The following is a 20,368-nucleotide window of genomic DNA, read 5'->3' as shown; positions in this document are numbered from 1 at the left end:
ACAAATAAAATTTGATTTGATTTGATTTGATTTGATTTAAAGTGACTATACATAGATAAAAAACAGAGAGTAGCAGCAGCGTAGAAGGGGAGGGGGGAGTGCAATGCAAATAGTCTGGGTAGCCATTTGATTAGCTGTTCAGGAGTCTTATGGCTTGAGGGTAAAAGCTGTTTAGAAGCCTCTTGGACGTAGACTTGGCGCTCCGGTATCGTTTGCCGTGCGCTAGCAGAGAGAACAGTCTATGACTAGGGTGGCTCGAGTCTTTGACAATTCAATTTGATGGATGGAACCCTGGGTCAGGTGATGTACTGTGCCGTATGTTCTAACCTCCGTAGTGCCTTGCGGTCGGAGGCCGAGCAGTTGCCGTACCAGGCAGTGATGCAACCAGGCATGCTCTCGAAGAGTCAGTACAATTCTGTTTTAATGTACCATTTGCATCATCAAATTTATTTATAAAGCCCTTCGTACATCAGCTGATATCTCAAAGTGCTGTACAGAAACCCAGCCTAAAACCCCAAACAGCAAGCAATGCAGGTGTTGAAGCACGTTGGCTAGGAAAAACTCCCTAGACAGGCCAAAACCTGGAGGAAACCTAGAGAGGGGTGAGGGGTGGCCAGTCCTCTTCTGGCTGTGCCGGGTGGAGATTATAACAGAAACACGGCCAAGATGTTCAAATGTTCATAAATGACCAGCATGGTCAAATAATAGGTCTGGGACAGGTAGCACGTCCGGTGAACAGGTCAGGATTCCATAGCCGCAGGCAGAACAGTTGAAACTGGAGCAGCAGCACGGCCAGGTGGACTGGGGACAGCAAGGAGTCATCATGCCAGGTAGTCCTGTAGCATGGTCCTAGGGCTCAGGTCCTCCGGGAGAGAGACAGAAAGAGAGAAAGAGAGAATTAGAGAGAGCATACTTAAATTCACACAGGACACCGGATAAGACAGGAGAAGTACTCCAGATATAACAAACTGACCCTAGCCACCCGACACATAAACTACTGCAGCATAAATACTGGAGGCTGAGACAGGAGGGGTCAGGAGACACTGTGGCCCCATCCGATGATACCCCCAGATAGGGCCAAACAGGAAGGATATAACCTCACCCACTTTGCCAAAGCACAGCACCCACACCACTAGAGGGATATCTTCAACCACCAACTTACCATCCTGAGACAAGGCCGAGTATAGCCCACAAAGATCTCCGCCACGGCACAACCCAAGGGGGGGCGCCAACCCAGACAGGAAGATCACATCAGTGACTCAACCCACTCAAGTGACGCACCGCTACTAGGGACGGCATGAAAGAGCACCAGTAAGCCAGTGACTCAGCCCCTGTAATAGGGTTAGAGGCAGAGAATCCCAGTGGAAAGAGGGGAACCGGCCAGGCAGAGACAGCAAGGGCGGTTCGTTGCTCCAGAGACTTTCCGTTCACCTTCACACTCCTGGGCCAGACTACACTCAATCATATGACCCACTGAAGAGATGAGTCTTCAGTAAAGACTTAAAGGTTGAGACCGAGTTTGCATCTCTCACATGGGTAGGCAGACCATTCCATAAAAATGGATCTCTATAGGAGAAAGCCCTGCCTCCAGCTGTTTGCTTAGAAATACTAGGGACAATTAGGAGGCCTGCGTCCTGTGACCGTAGCGTACGTGTAGGTATGTACGGCAGGACCAAATCAGAGAGATAGGTAGGAGCAAGCCCATGTAACGCTTTGTAGGTTAGCAGTAAAACCTTGAAATCAGCCCTTGCCTTGACAGGAAGCCAGTGTAGGGAGGCTAGCAATGGAGTAATATGATCAAATTTTTTGGTTCTTGTCAGGATTCTAGCAGCCGTATTTAGCACGAACTGACGTTTATTTAGTGCTTTATCCGGGTAGCCGGAAAGTAGAGCATTGCAGTAGTCTAACCTACAAGTAACAAAAGCATGGATGAATTTTTCTGCATTTTCGGACAGAAAGTTTCTGATTTTTGCAATGTTACGTAGATGGAAAAAAGCTGTCCTTGAAACAGTCTTGACATGTTCGTCAAAAGAGAGATCAGGGTCCAGAGTAACGCTGAGGTCCTTCACAGTTTTATTCGAGACGACTGTACAACCATTAAGATTAATTGTCAGATTCAATAGAAGATCTCTTTGTTTCTTGGGACCTAGAACAAGCATCTCAGTTTTGTCCGAGTTTAAAAGTAGAACGTTTGCAGCCATCCACTTCCTTATGTCTGAAACACAGGCTTCTAGCGCGGGCAATTTTGGGGCTTCACCATGTTTCATTGAAATGTACAGCTGTGTGTCATCCGCATAGCACTGACAGTTAACATTGTGTTTTCAAATGACATCCCCAAGAGGTAAAATATATAGTGAAAACAATAGTGGTCCTAATACAGAACCTTGAGGAACACCGAAATGTACAGTTGATTTGTCAGAGGACAAGCCATTCATAGAGAGAAACTGATATCTTTCCGACAGATAAGATCTAAACCAGGCCAGAACTTGTCCGTGTAGACCAATTTGGGTTTCCAATCTCTCCAAAAGAATGTGGTGATCGATGGTATCAAAAGCAGCACTAAGGTCTAGGAGCACGAGGACAGATGCAGAGCCTCGGTCTGATGCCATTAAAAGGTTATTTACCACCTTCACAAGTGCAGTCTCAGTGCTATGATGGGGTCTAAAACCAGACTGAAGCATTTCGTGTACATTGTTTGTCTTCAGGAAGGCAGTGAGTTGCTGCGCAACACCCTTTTATAACAATTTTGAGAGGAATGGAAGATTCGATGTAGGTCGATAGTTTTTTATATTCTCTGGATCAAGGTATGGCCTTTTCAAAAGAGGCTTTACTACTGCCACTTTTAATGAGTTTGGTACACATCCGGTGGATAGAGAGCCGATTATTATGTTCAACATAGAAGGGCCAAGCACAGGAAGCAGCTCTTTCAGTATAGTTGGAATAGGGTCCAGTATTCAGCTTGAAGGTTTAGAGGCCATGATTATTTTCATCATTGTGTCAAGAGATATAGTACTAAAACACTTGAGTGTTGTTATGACATTCTGTGATAAGCAGTGCCACTCGCGTGGCATATGTGAGTGCTACTACCTCTACCTGAGCCTCAGGCTTTGTGGTATAGGTCATTAAACGATTGCTTCTGCACCGCAGATTGAGGATCAAGCCCCCTTCAGCTTTTCTCTAAGATACAAGAGTTATAGGCACAAAGAACTGTCGTGAAACTCTATCTAACTCTCCATTGAAAATGCCATACATACCTGTCTGCACAAATTCTCTCCAAATCCATGTTCAGGGAAATCCAGGGATATTCAAGAAAGTCAGGCCTGATCTGCAACACATACCACGGGCTGTACAGTCAGTGTACATCTTCACTTTGTCTCAGCCTTTCCCTTTCTCTCTAACTACCCCAACCTAAGATGACGCCACCATAAAACTAAAACTCGGGCCTCACCCAAATCATTTTGATCAATTCCTCTTCCACAATCCTTCCCCTCTTGACCTCCGCCCCTCTCTCATATCCCTCTCTCACATTCCCTCCGACTCTAGCTCAAACCCAACGGGGTCACCTTCAACCCCCCTTCTCTCATTACAAAACATTCAGTATTGACATTGGAGGCAGACATACCTTGCATTTTTATCACTGATCCAATTATGCAAGAGGGCAATGCTGATAAAGGTATTCAGGCGAAGGACTTTTTAAAAAGAGAGGTGGAGCAATTCTAGCTCGATCACATATTTGTTGGCTAACAATGACCATAGGAACTGACAAGAAAGCACAAAAAGATATGGGAGCAGGCTAGAGCAATAATAAATAATAAAAAACATAGCCCATTGTTCTAACAACAGGTTTGAACAGTTTATTGTTTTTTTGGTCCTAAATGATCACAATCAGTGATGTCACTGATGGTCAATATACACTCACCGGACAGTTTATTAGGTACACCCATCTAATACTGAGCCGGATCCCACCCTTTGCGTCCAGAACAGGCTGAATTCTTTGGGGGAATTCTACAATGTGTTGGAAACGTTTCACAGGAATAATGGTCTATGCTGACACAATGGCATCAAGCAGTTGTTGCCGATTGGACGGCAGTACATTCATGCTGCGAACTGCCCGTTCCAGCTCATCCTAAAGAAGCTCTATTGGGTTAAGGTCTGGGGACTGGCCAGGCCACTTAAGTAAACTGAACTCACTGTCAAGTTCCAGGCAATGTTTTTCCACTCCTCAATTGTCTAGTGTTGGTGATCGCGTGCCCTCTTGTTTTTAGCTGATAGGAGTGGAACCTGGTGTGGCCGTCTGCTGCAATAGCCCATCTATGACAAGGATCAATGAGTTGTGCATTCCGAGATGCCGTTCTGCACAATACTGTTGTACAGCGACGTTATTTGTCTGTTTGTGGCCCGCCTGTTAGCGTGCACAATTCTTGCCATTCTTATTCGACCTCTCTCATAAACAACCTGTTTTCGCCCACAGGACTGGACTTTGTTCCACCTTTTTAAGTAAAACATAAACACAGTAATGCGTGAAAAGCCCAGGAGGGCGGCCGTTTCTGAGACTGGATCCGGTGCACCTGGCACCGATGATCATGCCATACTCAAAGTCGTTTACAGTAGGTCACTCGTTTTACCCATTCTAACTTTCATTCGAACAGTAACTGAATGCTTCATGGCTGCTTTATACAGCAAGCCACGGCCATGTGACTCACTGTCTGTAGGAGCAATCCATTTTCGGGAACAAGGTGGTTCCCCGTGCTTCTACACCTGCATTGCTTGCTGTTTGGTGTTTTAGGCTGGGTTTCTGTACAGCACTTTGAGATATCAGCTGATGTACAAAGGGCTATATAAATAAATTTGATTTGTGTACCTAATAAATTGATCGGAGTATCCTACAACACGGTCTCTCATGGCATGACAACACAATTATTTAAAATCAGTATACCCACATAAACATGAGTTTTATACACCACACAAGGTTTGTTTGTGAGAAAGACGGAGTTGGTTGAGATTTGTGATTAGAATTACAGAGCAGAATTTGAATTAAATCGCATTTTTTAAGGTGTCCTTGAAGTTTTACTGTCAAAATGCTTGAAAACAGTTGAGAAGGAGGATACTGGCTCACCACCATTCATCTTCCACTTTGATACTGATCTGTCGTCTTGAACCAATTAAAACTGTTTGTGCAAAACTTAAAAGTAAATATTTGACTACAATAACACATTTCATTGTGGAGTCAGACCACTCCCATAGAACCCAAATAATTGTACGGATTTGCTCTGATTGTCTACACACACATCATAAAACCATGTAATGACAGTAGTACTAAGAAAGTTTCCTTATACTCTGTTAAAGTGTATAAACTGTAGTATATGTGCAATTCATAATACAGACCAAAAAAAGGGTGATGCTTCTCTGTTTTATTCAATAGCAACTAAGAAGTTGTCATTAACACATTTTGTATGGTTAGGTAATACTGCACTGTTGGAGCTAGAAACATAAGCATTTTGCTGCACCTGCGATACCATCTGCAAAATATGTGTATGCGACCAATAAAATTTGATTCGACATTGAGAAAAAAAGTTGACAAACCATATTAGGCAGGGTTGCATATCAGTTGCTGCTAGAAGCGTGAAACAGTGACGGCTCTGTTTCCGTACATTCCTTGCATCTTTATTTTCCTGCACTACATTTATTTTTTCCTGCCCGGTCTAGTTACTTAGTCCACAATGACAAAAATACTTCACCCTTCACCCTGTGGCCATAGCTTTGAATGGAATGCAGAGGCATCCATACACATATTCTGGAAAGAGAGAGGGTTGTAAAAACCAGTAGGCCCAAAGCACTCCAGCAGTGTAAACACATTTCTTTGCATAAGATTATTATTTCCGATTCCAATTTTAGCTTGCGCAATCTTAACATTTGATCAAGTTGTGTAGGTTTTTGAAGCAAAGCACCCCTGATTCCAATTGCCTTTGGCTTATTGTAAACTAGTAGTTTGTGACTACACAAGACACGTACACATTGCTACAATAGCACAAAGCAGAGATGTGAGGTTGGCGTTTAAGCAGGTAAACTGAGTATTGCTTTAATCTGTGAGAATTGAAAGAGAACTTGTCACTAGTAACTTGTTGGGACCCCAACCCCCCCGTAAACATTTGAATATGTTTGAAAATAATAGTGCCCCTTGTGTGCACTGACTAATACCGTATTTCCTGGTTTGGTACAAGAACGGTATGAATATCTGGATACTGCCCAACCTTAGTGGAGAGTTTGTGAAAACTTTATTCAGTCCAGGACACAGGCAGTCAGTGTTGTTATTAAGCAGTTTTTTCCCAAGCTGAGGAGTGGGGCATGGTTTACTGGTCATGGTTTACTGGGCGACTGAGGCGTGAACGCTCCGGAGGTCTCCAGCATGGTCTTCCGACGCACTGTCTCTTTGGCGACGTTGTGATTGAGCCGTCGCAACCGTTCCTAGAGAGATGGAGAAAGAGTGAAACTCAAGTGAGCATTGAAAGTCAGTAGCTTGACATAAAATACCACCTGAGCAGCATGAATTCAAAAGGAAACGAACAAGGCAGAATTGCCATGCCCATTGGAATTAAGGTATAGATAGATACATGGGATGAACACCACGTCACTGAATTTGACAGTGACACACATACAAATAGAGTGTTAGATACAAGGACAGGAGTAAAAGAAGGCCCACAAAATAGTATAAGACACTGCACAGGCAAAGAAAGAAAGCATCCAAGCTCTTGCTTTGAGCCACTAACCTGAGCATTCTGTAGTATGTTGTTGACCAGCACCACCCTGCGTCTTGCATTCAGCAGCTTTTTCACATAGGGGTCCAGGTCTAGCACCACCTTCTGGTGCTCATTTATCCTGCACAGCTCTAAAAATGAAGGGATGAGATGAGGATGACCGACAGGATGATTGGCTAATCTCATAAAGAAAATGGATAAGGCAGCAGTCATTTTGGTAAGGTATTCAGCTGTTGTTCATGCCTTCAAATTTGTCAGATTGATTCTGTATATAATTAAAAGCAATGTATTTTTTATGACCTCATGAGAATCAGGCAGCACAGGAGCTTGTACAAGCCTTACACACAAGCTTCGAAACCTGTGGTTATACTAGTCACATCACAGCAGCCTCTGCCTGTCTCACACAAGGGTTTTCATGGGCTTGGCTTTCTTTCACAAGGTCAAGTGCATTAACCTGGCACCCGTCCACTTCCCTGTTCCCCCGGGAGTGCATATTAAGCATGTAAAAGTGAATAGTTTCACCTGTGGCTAGATTGTCTATGTGTTCTCGTAGTTCCACCTGGCTTTCCCTATAACAAAAAAAAACAACACAATAGCATTATAAATACAGAAATATAGTAAAGTAACAAATCATGACTGCTACAACAGACCGAGTGGTTACCGCAGAAGACATAGGCCTACATCAAGTAATAAATGAATGAGGAAAGAACACATTCAGAATGTCCCTCCATAAAAACAGGACACTTCGAGACAATTGATTTTTCGTAGCAGGTTAGGAGAGCATTTTCTCTCACCCTAACCCTTTTCCTAACCTTAACTCTCTAACCTGCTACGTTAATTATCTTAACCTGCTGTGTACGTTCTCCTAGCCTGCTATGAAAAAGTATGTAACCGAGCTACCAACACAGAGAATAGTGAGGCACTGGACAGAAGAAGCAGACTCAAAGATGCAGGACGGTTCTGAGGATACTAATTGGAATATGTTCATCCACCCAGGACTCATCCATCAACATTGAGGAATATACATTGTCAGTCACAGGCTTCAATAGGAAATGTGTTGATGATGTACCCACAATAACAATCCGAACATACCCCCCCAAAAAAAACCTTGGTGGACAGAGATATCCGTACCATTCTGAGGGTTCGTACTGCAGCATTCAATGTCAGCAGAACGAACCACGATGACTCAGTGGCCAGCAAAATGTACAGGGCAAGCAGGTACAAGCTCCACAAATCTATTAGGGATGCAAAAAGACAATACAGACTCAAACTTGAATTTATGTTAGAGAGCACAGACTCGGGACAAGGACTACAGACTATCACGGACTACAAAGGCAAATCTAGCTGTGTGATGCCAACTGGAGTGTCCATCTCAGACGAGCTTAACACATTCTATTCCATCCAGGAAGGACGGCCAGGCGTATTCTCAGACATCTTCAACCTGTCCCTGTCCAGGCTGTGGTCCCCACCTGCTTCAAGGAGCCCACCGTCATCCAAGTGCCCAAGAAAAACAAGGTGACATGGCCAAATGACTATCACCCAGTCATTATGAAGTGCTTGAAGAGGCTGGTCAGACTGCTGAACACTTGAACTGGACTGACCACCTGCTCTGATTCCCCACACCTTAGCACACATGCACTCACACACACACATTCATGCTTCAGATATCTTTAGAAAATAAAAAAAATAAAAATAAAAGTAGGGGCATGGATCAGAAAACCAGTCAGTATCTGGTGTGACCACCATTTGCCTCATGCATTTGCCTCGTGACACATCTGCTTTGCATAGAGTTGATCAGGCTGTTGATTGTGGCCTGTGGAATGTTGTCCCAGTCCTCTTCAATGGCTGTGCAAAGTTGTTGGATATTGGCGGGAACTGGAAAATGCTGTCGTACAGGTCGACCCAGAGCATCCCAAACATGCTCAGTGGGTGACATGTCTGGTGACTATACAGGCCATGGAAGAACTGGGACGTTTTCAGCTTCCAGGAATTCTGTACAGATCCTTGATGAACGGTTCGACAATGGGCCTCAGGATCTCGTCACGGTATCTCTGTGCATTCAAATTTACATAGATAAAATGTTTCTCTATTCTATATCAAAGTGGCGTGTTTTTAGGGAATCTCCCTCCCTGGGACTAAACCCCTCCCTCTGCAACTGGATCCTGGACTTCCTGAGGGGCCGCCCCCAGGTGGTAAGGGTAGGTAACAACACATCTGCCCCTCAGGGGTGCGTGCTCAATCCCCTCCTGTACTCCCTGTTCACACATGACTGCATGGCCAAGCACAACTCCAACACCATCATTAACAACAGTGGTAGGCCTGATCATCGACAACGATGAGACAGCCTATAAGAAGATGGTCAGAGACCTGGCAGTGTGGTTCCAGGATAACAATTTCTCCATCAACGTGATCAAGACAAAGATGATGATTGTGGACTACAGGAAAAGGAGGACCGAGCATGCTCCCATTCTCATCGATGGGGCTGTAGTGGAGCAGGTTGAGAGCTTCAAGTTCCTTGGTGTCCACATCACCAACAAAGTATCATGGTCCAAACACACCAAGCCCCTCGTGAAGAGGGCACAACAACTCCTTTTCCCCCTCAGGACACTGAAAAGATTTGGCATAGGTCCTCAGATCATCAAAAAGTTCTACAGCTGCCCCATAGAGCATCCTGACTTGTTGCATCACCACCTGGTATGGCAACTGCTCAGCCTCTGACTGCAAGGCACTACAGAGGGTAGTGCATACTGCATACAGCCCAGTACATCACTTTATTGTTGCTCCTTTATATATATTATTTTATTATTTATTTATTTATTTTAACTTCAGTTGATTTGAGTAAATACTTTAACACGTTCTTAAAACAGCTTTGTTGGTTAAGGGCTTGTAGGTAAGCATTTCACTGTAAGGTCTAACAACTTTTGTATTCGGCGCATGTCACAAATACAATTTCATTTGATTTACAAGGGAAGGAGGGGCTGGATCACGGGACTGTCATGATGATGGAATTAGTTTATTGCCGCATTCTAAACAACTGGGAACTCTCCGACATCGATTTCAGTTCGTTCAAGACGACTGAGACTATCGGAAGAAAACCGAGCTCCAACTGAGATTATTTATTTTGAACGGTCATGCAACACGGAATTCCAAGTCGGGAACTCGGGACTCTTTTCAGAACTCCGACTTTCCACCTGGAAATCTGACCTCGTTTGTTCCGAGTTGTCTTGAACGCACCATATGTGTCTAACAAGCTAACTAGCTGTGATTGAAGGGAACAGTATCTAGCAAGCACAATTGAAGTTGAAGCAACAATCTTGCCAGCTACCCACCTCACTGAGTGCACATGGAGATCAAGCTGCTGGACAGCTGGTTTCAAGAGGCCAAGCAATCCCTCTGCAATTGCATCTTTCCCTGAGGGAGTCTCCACAACAGCTAGGGCAGCCATTCCTCTTCCAGAACCAGAAGTGATAACAAGAAACGTAAAGCACGCCAGGAAGTAGCTTTGTGACGTAGCTGTAAAGCCTCTCCATTTTCCGTCGTCAGGTAGTTAGCACCATTTTGTAAGGAAAGGAGAGAGGGAGAATAGGCTGGCCTCAGTTTATATATATTTTAAAGCATATACTGTTTTAATCACTGTAGCTAGCTAGTGTAGTTCGTATTTTAGTAGTATCCGTAAGAGCAAGGTGAAATAAAACATCTAGTGAGTAGTGGATCCAGATCTGTCGGTCGTAACTAGCTTAACGTTAACTGGTCTATCGCTCAAGCTAAGGAGCTTGCTAGCAAAGTGATACACGAGTATCGGCAAAACAAGCAACGATCAAAGTGAGTTTACCAATAATCGCCTATTGGACTTGTTTGAGACAATGTTGACTGTTTTTAGTTAGATATTTCATAACTAGCTACGTTGGCGAATAATTTTAATGCTCGATAGGACGCCAGCCTTAACTTCAGTTTACAGGCTCCTATTGCTTTTCGCACAGTCACAGCCTACTTAGTTAATTAGCTAGTAAACGTAGTTAGCTAGCTTTCGTAGTTGTCCCGTCTCTCGTTGGCATTCCGAAGCGGTGAAGTCGACTCATTTGCTACATTTGTTTTATGAACTGGACGTGTATATTGTGCCTTTCGGGAAAATCCGTGATATATTTATTTCGAGCCCGTGGGGTGGCCCTTTTGCGTATTTTCTTCAAATTATTTATCCAACATTAACGTTAGTTGGTAAATGAAAGGATACTAGCTAATTGCATACCATAACTAGTCAAACGCAAGCTAGCTGTCTACTAACAAAGCTGACCATTTTGCCAGCTAAATATAATGGATTATTTTGAAACTAGCTAGTAACGTTACCCACGACCTTGAATGGTTATGCACAAATGGAATGACCAACACTGGTATATTTCCTTCTCCTGGCTCGTGAAATTGTTTTTCTAACCAATCCCTACCCCACCCTCCCTACCCCTTTCTTTCCCTCTCATATGTTGCTGGTTCCAAGGAGTTCCAGTGAAGTCAAAATGAGTGCTCCCTCCTCCCAAAAAGTTGTGCTGAAAAGCACCACCAAGCAGTCCCTGAATGAGCGGTGAGACGCGCTACGCACCCTGACAGCACTAAGCGAGGCGAAGGTCGAAAAAGTGGTACAGACGGCCCTAGTGGGCTCTACTACGGAAGGCCACTGTTGGGGACCAGACATGGACGCTAGGCTGCCCGGGGCAGACGTGTGCGCTGCTCACTCAAAATGCATGCCATATTCACCGTTTGCTGACATTAGAAGTTTGGAGTGCCTTTTGTGTGAGCAGCGCACACTTAGACCCGAGGAGAGAGGGTAACAGTGATGCTTGGTAAGGCGATGGCCGAGAATGGGCACAGGCCGCACTCCTGATATGCCCCGGCACTCCTCTCTGTGTGTCACACATTGGTGCAGTCCCAAAATATACTGTACGTATGGGAGAGGAGACACCAAACCAACGAAAAGGGAAGGGTTCACCCTCCCGCTCCTCTCCCACCCTCTCTCTACACACACACAACTCTCTCTCAACTAAATTACAGTTTAGCCATTTTGTGTCCTTTTCCTCTTCTTTGCTACCACTTTCATTTTCAGTTCTCTGTGCTCTGAAGTCTTTCTGTGAGACTAGGTGCCCAGTCCTAGCCCGGACGTGACCACCCCCCCCCCCCTTTCCTTGCTCTTCTCTCCCCCTTTTCCTCCTATTCTCATATGTGTGGTGTGAGCACAAGGCACGGTCCGGGCTGTAAGTGGCTGGGTTGCCACATACCCCTCCAGTCCTAGGCCTCCAACCTCTGCCAGGTCTTTTTCGCGGGCTGATGCCATCAAAACAGGGTGGCGTGGAGGCCTGTAAGTGGCAATCACTCTCCTCTCTTGTTATCTACTTTCCTTTCTGTTTTCTCTTCTGCCTTTCTCATTCTTGTCTTCCAATCTGTCCCATCTGTTCCAGTGTTTCTTCTGCTTTTTCTATCTTTCCACTTTTGTTTTATTTTACCCTAAAATGTGCTGAATTGCTTCCAGAAAGCATTTTGGGTTGTCAAATACTTAACAATGAGAGAGAGCGAAACAAAGAGAGTGAGGTGCCAACAAGCGGGGCATTCATAACACACGCCACAGCTCCTGTGGCCGTGTCCATGGTATGAGAAATGACTTGATTTGGAACCATCCCTCCCCCTCCGTATCCTCTCTCTCTCTCCCTCCTTTACCCCTTCTCTGTCCCGCTCCCCCTCCCCTCCAAAGCTTCACTACCATGCTGAAGAACAAGGCGCCGGCAGTGGTGAGTGTGCGAGCCACCATGCAGCAGCAACACATGGCCAGTGCCCGCAACCGCCGCCTCGCCCAGCAAATGGAGAACAGGCCCTCTGTGCAGGCTGCTCTGCACCACAAGCAGGTGAGACCAGGTGATCCAGCTCAATTAGTCTTTCTGCAATTCCTCACCTTCTTCTCAACAGTATTGGAGGAGACGGTCCAAGTCCCTTCTCTCGGGCCTTCTTCTCCAGTGCATTTTGAGGAGGAATCGGGGAAAGATGAATTGAGAGCGCCAAATGGGGAGATATCTGAAGCACGGTAAACAGGTGAGATTGCGAGGGGAATGGCACACCGGACACAGGCCATGTTCTACAAATGTGTAAGAAGGAGATGGGGTACAGGAAAAAGGCTACACTTAATCAATAGATATTAGGAAATGCTTGATGCAGACCTAGAGTGCACCATAGAGCAAAGGTTAATATACAGATCACATAAATGGCTGAGTGTTTGGGTCAAGCACTGAAGTGACAACATGACAAATGCAGCACAAGAGTTCAACACCTCCCTATCCCTGCCACTTGGTATCAACCTTCCACCTAACCCTCCCAGAGCCTGAAGCAGCGCCTGGGGAAGAGCAACATCCAGGCCAGGCTGGGCCGGCCCATCGGGGCCTTGATGCGGGGAGGTGCTGGCGGCCGTGGATTCGCTGTTGGAGGGATGCGGGGGCGCTATGATGAGGTGAGCATTTGGTAGCAAAACTTACTGCTACAATGTTAGAACTGAAAACGTTGGCATCATAAATTGTTGAAAGACATTTGACGAGACATTTCATGATTTCTCTGAAATGTTCTACTCTGGGACTGGAATATGGCTCTGAGAGTGATGCATTTGGTATGACCACACTTTTTTGCGCGGGGAAACCTACTGCTACAATGTTAGAACTGAAAACGTTTGGAATAGTCCAGGTGGATCTGTCATAGTATTTATTTTTTTCTTCTTTATTTAACTAGGCAAGTCAGTTAAGAACAAATTCTTATTTTTATTAGGTTAACTGGCTGTTCAGGGGCAGAATGACAGATTTGTACCTTGTCAGCTCGGGGGTTTGAACTTGAAACCTTCCAGTTACTAGTCCAACGCTCTAACCACTAGGCTACCCTGCTTCGCCCCCTGGTTTACTATCCATCCCCTCAACCTGAGGGAATGTGGTTGTCAATCATCGTGACTCCACCATCCATAAACCCCCTGCTGTCCTGGTTGGTCCGACACCTGTTGTACTACTGAGCATGTGACAAATCTAACAGCTGCACTGCCCCTGCTTATCCACAGTCACCCCACACCCACTTCTACACACTCCCGGTGGAGGGGATTGGGGATTTTGGACTCCATTTAGACAACAACAAAAAAATGACAGTAATACTTCAAGTGAAATTCATTTAAATACGTCCCGGTTTAGAATGTAATGGTGCAGATACAAGATGTGCACCGTGGTCACATATATGTTGCATATAATGCATAACTGTGGCATTCCAGGTTTTAAAAAAGAAAAAAATGTTGGTCATAGCATTTGAAGTGATATTAGTGCACTTTCACTGTAGAACAAATTGTTATTCAGTCAGAATACCCCATGCCTAGTTAGAACAGAAGTAAGTGACTTGAATACATGGGCAAGGCACCCGGCAAACACCTCTAACCTGTCTGTCATGGCGTAAAATAAGTTGGAGTATAAATGACATGCGTAACATGTTTTACCCGTCCATAGAATTTGAATACTTAAGCTGCTTTAGTTAAGTTGGTGGCTGAGATGTGGGTCAATGATTGGCATATAAAAAGTTTGTGTTCACTTGACAACTTTGTTCTTAAACTGAAACGTGGTAAACTAAGTCAATGGTTAACTCCTCCTTTGTTGTGTCCTGATAGGGAATCGCCTTTCCCCAGGCATGGGCCAGATGCGTGGCAGAGGGGGTCCAGGCCGTGTGGCCCTCCGTAGGGGGATGCGTCAAAGAGGGGCTGCTGGTCGTGGAGGTGCCTTTGGCAGAGGAGCTGGAAGAGGAATGGGAGCCAGGGGTAAGGAACTGGATTCAGAGTTCGGATTAATTTCATCTGTAAATTGACACATCACAGTCTACCTCAAGATTCTTGTTTACATGAACACTTATACAGCAAACATTTTGTTAACGCATTGTGATTCCATCTTAAAAAATGTTTTGGGGTGTGTTGACCACCATCTTTCCCTCCAGGACGAGGCGGTCTGCGTGGGCGTGGTGGCTTCGCTGGCAGGGGTGGTGGCCGCGGTCGCGGGGGTGGAAGAGGAGGCCGCGGCAGGGGAGGTGGCCCAGGAATGACCCGCGAGCAGCTGGACAACCAGCTTGACGCCTATATGTCCAAGACCAAGGGCAACCTGGATGCTGAGCTGGACGCGTACATGGCCCAGGCTGACCCAGAGGGCATGGAGTGAACCAGGACTTCCACCGCAAGAGTAGGGACTCCTTCAACAGGCCCACACTGAGACAGTGCTGATAACATGAAAGACGCAGAGAGAAGCTTGTATAGTACTATTACACCAAACAAATGTAATGATAAATGCACTTACGTAAACTCTGTGCACTGTTTCACATTACATGGCAAAAATGTGTGATGTGATCACAACCTCTGCTTGAATATACAACTCACATTCACTGACGCACATGCATACAAACACACTTGTTCTAAAATTGTGGGCCTATGAAGAGAACTGTTTGAAATTGAACTTTTTCCTGAATGTGGACTTGACCATTCTATCAGTATCAGTACAAAGTAGACTCGCACCGGCACAGTTTGAAACCTTTTTCCTGTGTGTGCATGAAGAATGCAAAGATCTTTTAAACTTGAATGGACGACACTGACCGGAGTAGACTTAAAGAACCAACATCATCAACGCTCCTGAAATGCCTGCTTTTTGGACCAGAATCTCTTGGCAGAATCTGTTTTGAAGCTGAATTGGGACTATTACCGAACTTTGCGTCTATGTCCATATGGTTAAAAGTGCTTTGGCTCCATCATGTCTAACTAGCATCCACTTCTTATATTTCGTAAACCTATTTTTTACTGCCATGTTTTTATGTTAGGATTTGTATTTAGTATTGGATGCTCCTTTTACTGTGTTAGCAGAAGTGTACAAGGACTTGACTCTCGAGTAGAAAAATCTAATGAAAATTACAAGGGGAATTCTCGAAAATTCTTGTGTTTTTTTTATTTAACGCCACCAACTTAAGCTTTGCTTCTGGAGAATTTAAATATGTTGCTGTCTTTGGTTGAAACTCCCCTAACAGCATTTTATGGATGCTTGTCATACCAAATAAGCAACTACACGAGATGCTAAATATTTCAATCCAAGTTGCAAAGGTGTGCGAGGGGTCAATTGTAAGAATTTTGAGATGGTCTATAAAAAACAGGTTGTTGTACACCACTCATAAAGTGAATTAAAATGTTTTCAGATTGTGTCCATCTGGATGAAACTAAACTCCAAATGCTATGTAATTCCCTCTCCTTCCAACTGGTTATTGTCATAGAATAGAGAATAAATGTTCATCTTCTTTTAACATAGTAGTTGTTTGGGTATTGGTTACATCACACGTTCTCTCAAGACTAATACACTGCGAGCACTTGGTTAAATCACCATACACTCACTGGCCAGCTTTTTAGGTACACCATCCCTTACCCGAAAATGGATTGCTATATAAAGCAGACAGGGATCGAGTTACTGTTCGTTAGAATGGGGAAAAATTTGTGACCTAAGCAACTTTGAATGTGGTATGATTGTCAGTGCCAGATCCAATATTTCCTTAACAGCCGGCCTCCTGGGCTTCTCACGCACAGCAGTGTCGAGGGATTGCAGAGAATGGTGCAACAAACAAAACATCCAGTCAGCGGCAGTCATGTGGGGGTGAAAAAAAGCTTGTAGATGAGGTCAGAGTATGGCAAGCTAATGGGAGCCACAAACAGACAAATAACGGAGCGGTACAACAGTGTGAACCCTGACCTCAACCCCTTCGAAAACCTTTGGGATGAATTGGAATGCCGACTGCGAGCCAGGCCTAATCGCCCAACATCAGTGCCCGACCTTACTAATGCTCTTGTGGCTGAATGAAGCAAGTCCCGCAGCAATGTTCCAACATCTAGTGGAAAGCCTTCCCAGAAAGGTGGAGGCTGTTATAGCAGCAAAGGGGGGACCAACTCCAAATTAATGCCCATGACTTTGGAATTTGATGTGTCCACATACTTTTGGTCATGTAGTGCAATTTGTAAAGGACCTAAGTACAAGATAATTCTACTTCTGATTTTATATTTTAACAATACCATAAGTTCCGCTGTAGCAATTGTAATTATTCTATAGTACAACATTGCATTGTAGTTGAGATTAGTGATTTTTTTTTATTGAACACAGTCTCTGTTATTAAAATGTCTCAAATCATAGCTTTATCACACAGCAATTAATATGTAAAGGTTAATACATAATTTGAATAATTACAGGGTTTACTACCCAAACAACACTATAAATTATGTTTGTTGAAAGCCTAATGGTCTACTTATTGGTAGATCTTGTCGATAAAAGTGCATGTCTGTGATTTTTGAATAGTCAAGAATATCCACGCATTTCAATATATTCTCCCCTATGTATTTATTTGGACAGTGAAGCTAAAACCTTTAATTTGTCTATACTCCAGCATAGTCCCCCCATTTGAAGGTGTCATAAGTATTTGTACAAATTATAGTGTAGTAAATTTAGTCAAAAGTTTAGCATTTGGTCCAATATGCCTATTTACTAAATGTAACACAATAAGTGAATTTGTCCAAATAATTATGACACTTTCAAATAGGGGGACTAGATGCATAAAGTGCTTTAATTTCTAAAACTACAACATATGTATGAAAATACTCTAAAACAAAACCTTTCAACCTTTGATCTCAAATCCAGGTTTTCTGTCCAAATAAATAGGCAGGGGAGTGTATGAGTTTGACATAGGGGGCACTGGGGTTGCCTTTTTCTTTTTTTAGAACAATGAAGGTAGAAGTATGTCCTTACTGGCCCTCCAACACAACACTTCCAGCAGCATCTGGTCTTCCAGCCAAGGGTCGACTTCATCAAAAGAGAACAATTTCATACATTTGCAATGAAGTTGGATTATTGCGTAGCTGTAATTAGTAGGCAAATTGCTTCATATTTGAGTAACCTAGTTGATACATTTCACTTCAATGTGAAAGAATGCAAATGAAAACTCATTATTGCCATTTTGATTGTCATACTTTTTGTAAAATGGTTTTAGTGTCTATGTATTTGAACATCAATCTAAATAAAGAGAATAAGCAAAACATATTGTCAAAATTCAAGAAAACGCCCAGGTGAGGATGGTTGCTATCCATCGACCTCTATGTTATGGGCCCATCACGGTTCCGTTGCGCCACTCTGCCCCAGTCGGCGTTAAGAATATCCTGGATATTTATTCAGTCTTTCTGATGGCAGTCTACACGTTGACATTGTGCCTTTGTAGCCAGCAACAATGAGTTCCATTTTGGGTCCTGACTTCCGTCGGTAGCAGTACTCCATCCAGGGTTGCCATGTCCGCAGTTTTCTTAAATTTGGGCCACATTGAAAACGAAGTCGCGGGTGAAAATGTAGTCTATTGGTCGCGGGTAGCATGTTTTTATTTATTTCCTTGTGACCTGCAGCTGCTGACTATTAAGCAATGAGCTGGCTGTTACTGAGTGGGTGAATGGTGGGGAGAGGGGCTGAAGGTGTGTGTGTATTGAGATAGCGTTGCAACTTCGTGACAACTTTTTTACCAGTTGTAGGTAGGCTATTTAGATTGTCATCATGAAGACACCTACACTACAGGTCAAAAGTTTTAGATCACCTACTTATTCAAGGGTTTTTCTTTATTTTTTACTAGTTTCTTCATCATATAATAATAGTGAAGATATCAAAACTATGAAAAAACACATGGAATAGTAACCAAAAAAAGTGTTAAACAAATTAAAAATATACACTGATCGAAAAAATAAAGGGAACACTAAAATAACACATCCTAGATCTGAATGAATGAAATATTCTTATTAAAACACTTTTTTCTGTACATAGTTGAATGTGCTGACAACAAAATCATACAAAAATTATCAATGGAAATCAAATTTATCAATCCATGCAGGTCTGGATTTGGAGTCACACTCAAAATTAAAGTGGAAAACCACACTACAGGCTGATCCAACTTTGATGTAATGTCCTTAAAACAAGTCAAAATGAGGCTCAGTGTGTGTGGCCTCCACGTGCCTGTATGACCTCCCTACAACGAGAGCACTGGGCATGCTCCTGATGAGGTGGCGGATGGTCTCCTGAGGGATCTCCTCCCAGACCTGGACTAAAGCATCCGCCAACTCCTGGACAGTCTGACTGACCCACCGACAAACCGGTCGTGCTGGAGGATGTTGCAGGCAGCAGAACGTTCTCCACGGCGTCTCGACTCTGTCACGTCTGACACATGTGCTCAGTGTGAACCTGCTTTCATCTGTGAAGAGCACAGGGCACCAGTGGCGAATTTGCCAATCTCGGTGTTCTCTGGCAAATGCCAAACGTCCTGCACGGTGTTGGGCTGTAAGCACAACCCCCACCTGTGGACGTCGGGCCCTCATACCACCCTCATGGAGTCTGTTTCTGACCGTTTGAGCAGACACATGCACATTTGTGGCCTGCTGAAGGTCATTTTGCAGGGCTCTGGCAGTGCTCCTCCTCCTTGCACAAAGGCGGAGGTAGCAGTCCTGCTGCTGGGTTGTTGCCCTCCTACGGCCTCCTCCACGTCTCCTGATGTACTGGCCTGTCTCCTGGTAGCGCCTCCATGCTCTGGACACTACGCTGACAGACACAGCAAACCTTCTTGCCACAGCTCGCATTGATGTGCCATCCTGGATGAGCTGCACTACCTGAGCCACTTGTGTGGGTTGTAGACTCCGTCTCATGCTACCACTAGAGTGAAAGCACCGCCAGCATTCAAAAGTGACCAAAACATCAGCCAGGAAGCATAGGAACTGAGAAGTGGTCTGTGGTCACCACCTGCAGAACCACTCCTTTATTGGGGGTGTCTTGCTAATTGCCTATAATTTCCACCTGTTATCGATTCCATTTGCACAACAGCATGTGAAATGTATTGTCAATCAGTGTTGCTTCCTAAGTGGACAGTTTGATTTCACAGAAGTGTGATTGACAATTAGCAAGTTAGATTGTGTTGTTTAAGTGTTCCCTTTATTTTTTTGAGCAGTGTATATATATTTGAGATTCTTCAAAGTTGCCACCCTTTGCCTTGATGACAGCTTTGTACACTCTGGCATACTCTCAACCAGCTTCACCTGGAATGGTTTTCCAACAATCTTGAAGGAGTTCCCACACATGCTTGTTGGCTGCTTTTCCTTCACTTTTCCTGCAACAAAACTAGCCTTCTTTAGACTAGATGAGTATCAGAGCATCAGCATTTGTGGGTTCGATTGCAGGTTAAAAATGTCCAGAAACAAACAACTTTCTTCTGAAACTCATCAGTCTATTCTTGTTCTTAGAAATGAAGGATATTCCATGCGAGGAATTGCCAAGAAACTGAAGATCTCGTCCAACACTGTACTACTGCCTTCACAGAACAGGGCAAACTGGCGCTAACCAGAATAGAAAGAGGAGTGGGAGGCCCCAGTGCACAACTGAGCAAGAAGACAAGTACATTAGTGTCTAGTTTGAGAAACAGACGCCTCAGAAGTCCTCAACTGGCAGCTTCATTAAATAGTACCCGCAAAACACCGTCTCAACGTCAACAGTGATGAGGCAACTCCGGGGTGCTGGCCTTCTAGGCAGGGTTGC

At 44.2% G+C, this 20,368-nt stretch overlaps 2 protein-coding genes across 2 annotated transcripts; one reads left to right on the top strand and one right to left on the bottom strand.

Annotated features, from left to right (window-relative positions):
* Positions 1-5,391: 5,391 nt before the first annotated feature.
* On the bottom strand, positions 5,392-10,241 carry snapin (SNAP associated protein). The gene is made up of 4 exons (XM_046327312.1): positions 10,085-10,241; positions 7,278-7,324; positions 6,768-6,886; positions 5,392-6,465 (listed from the first exon to the last, which is right to left on the bottom strand). The coding sequence occupies exons 1-4, from the start codon at positions 10,198-10,200 to the stop codon at positions 6,358-6,360; spliced, it is 390 nt and encodes a 129-aa protein (XP_046183268.1). The 5' UTR covers positions 10,201-10,241; the 3' UTR covers positions 5,392-6,357.
* On the top strand, positions 9,831-16,080 carry LOC124013131 (chromatin target of PRMT1 protein-like). The gene is made up of 6 exons (XM_046327313.1): positions 9,831-10,577; positions 11,245-11,328; positions 12,490-12,640; positions 13,108-13,240; positions 14,434-14,562; positions 14,736-16,080. Exons 2-6 carry the CDS (start codon positions 11,264-11,266, stop codon positions 14,951-14,953), a joined length of 696 nt encoding a protein of 231 aa, XP_046183269.1. The 5' UTR covers positions 9,831-10,577; positions 11,245-11,263; the 3' UTR covers positions 14,954-16,080.
* The last annotated feature ends 4,288 nt before the right edge of the window (positions 16,081-20,368 follow it).

This window comes from Oncorhynchus gorbuscha, linkage group LG24 (genome assembly GCF_021184085.1).
Source record: "Oncorhynchus gorbuscha isolate QuinsamMale2020 ecotype Even-year linkage group LG24, OgorEven_v1.0, whole genome shotgun sequence".
NCBI lineage: Eukaryota > Metazoa > Chordata > Actinopteri > Salmoniformes > Salmonidae > Oncorhynchus > Oncorhynchus gorbuscha.
Note: the sequence above shows the minus strand (reverse complement) of the source record. Positions and strands in the feature narration are given on the sequence as shown.

Bases quoted from the DNA above. Each gene is read 5' to 3' on its own strand.
- snapin (XM_046327312.1), bottom strand. From the start codon at position 10,200: ATGGCTGCCCTAGCTGTTGTGGAGACTCCCTCAGGGAAAGATGCAATT. The intron at 7,325-10,084 runs GTGGGTAGCTGG...TTTTTGTTATAG, and splicing joins CTCCATGTGCACTCAGTGAG to GGAAAGCCAGGTGGAACTAC. The intron at 6,887-7,277 runs GTGAAACTATTC...CTTCATTTTTAG, and splicing joins CATAGACAATCTAGCCACAG to AGCTGTGCAGGATAAATGAG.
- LOC124013131 (XM_046327313.1), top strand. From the start codon at position 11,264: ATGAGTGCTCCCTCCTCCCAAAAAGTTGTGCTGAAAAGCACCACCAAG. The intron at 12,641-13,107 runs GTGAGACCAGGT...TAACCCTCCCAG, and splicing joins CTGCTCTGCACCACAAGCAG to AGCCTGAAGCAGCGCCTGGG. The intron at 13,241-14,433 runs GCATTTGGTAGC...GCCTTTCCCCAG, and splicing joins GGGGCGCTATGATGAGGTGA to GCATGGGCCAGATGCGTGGC.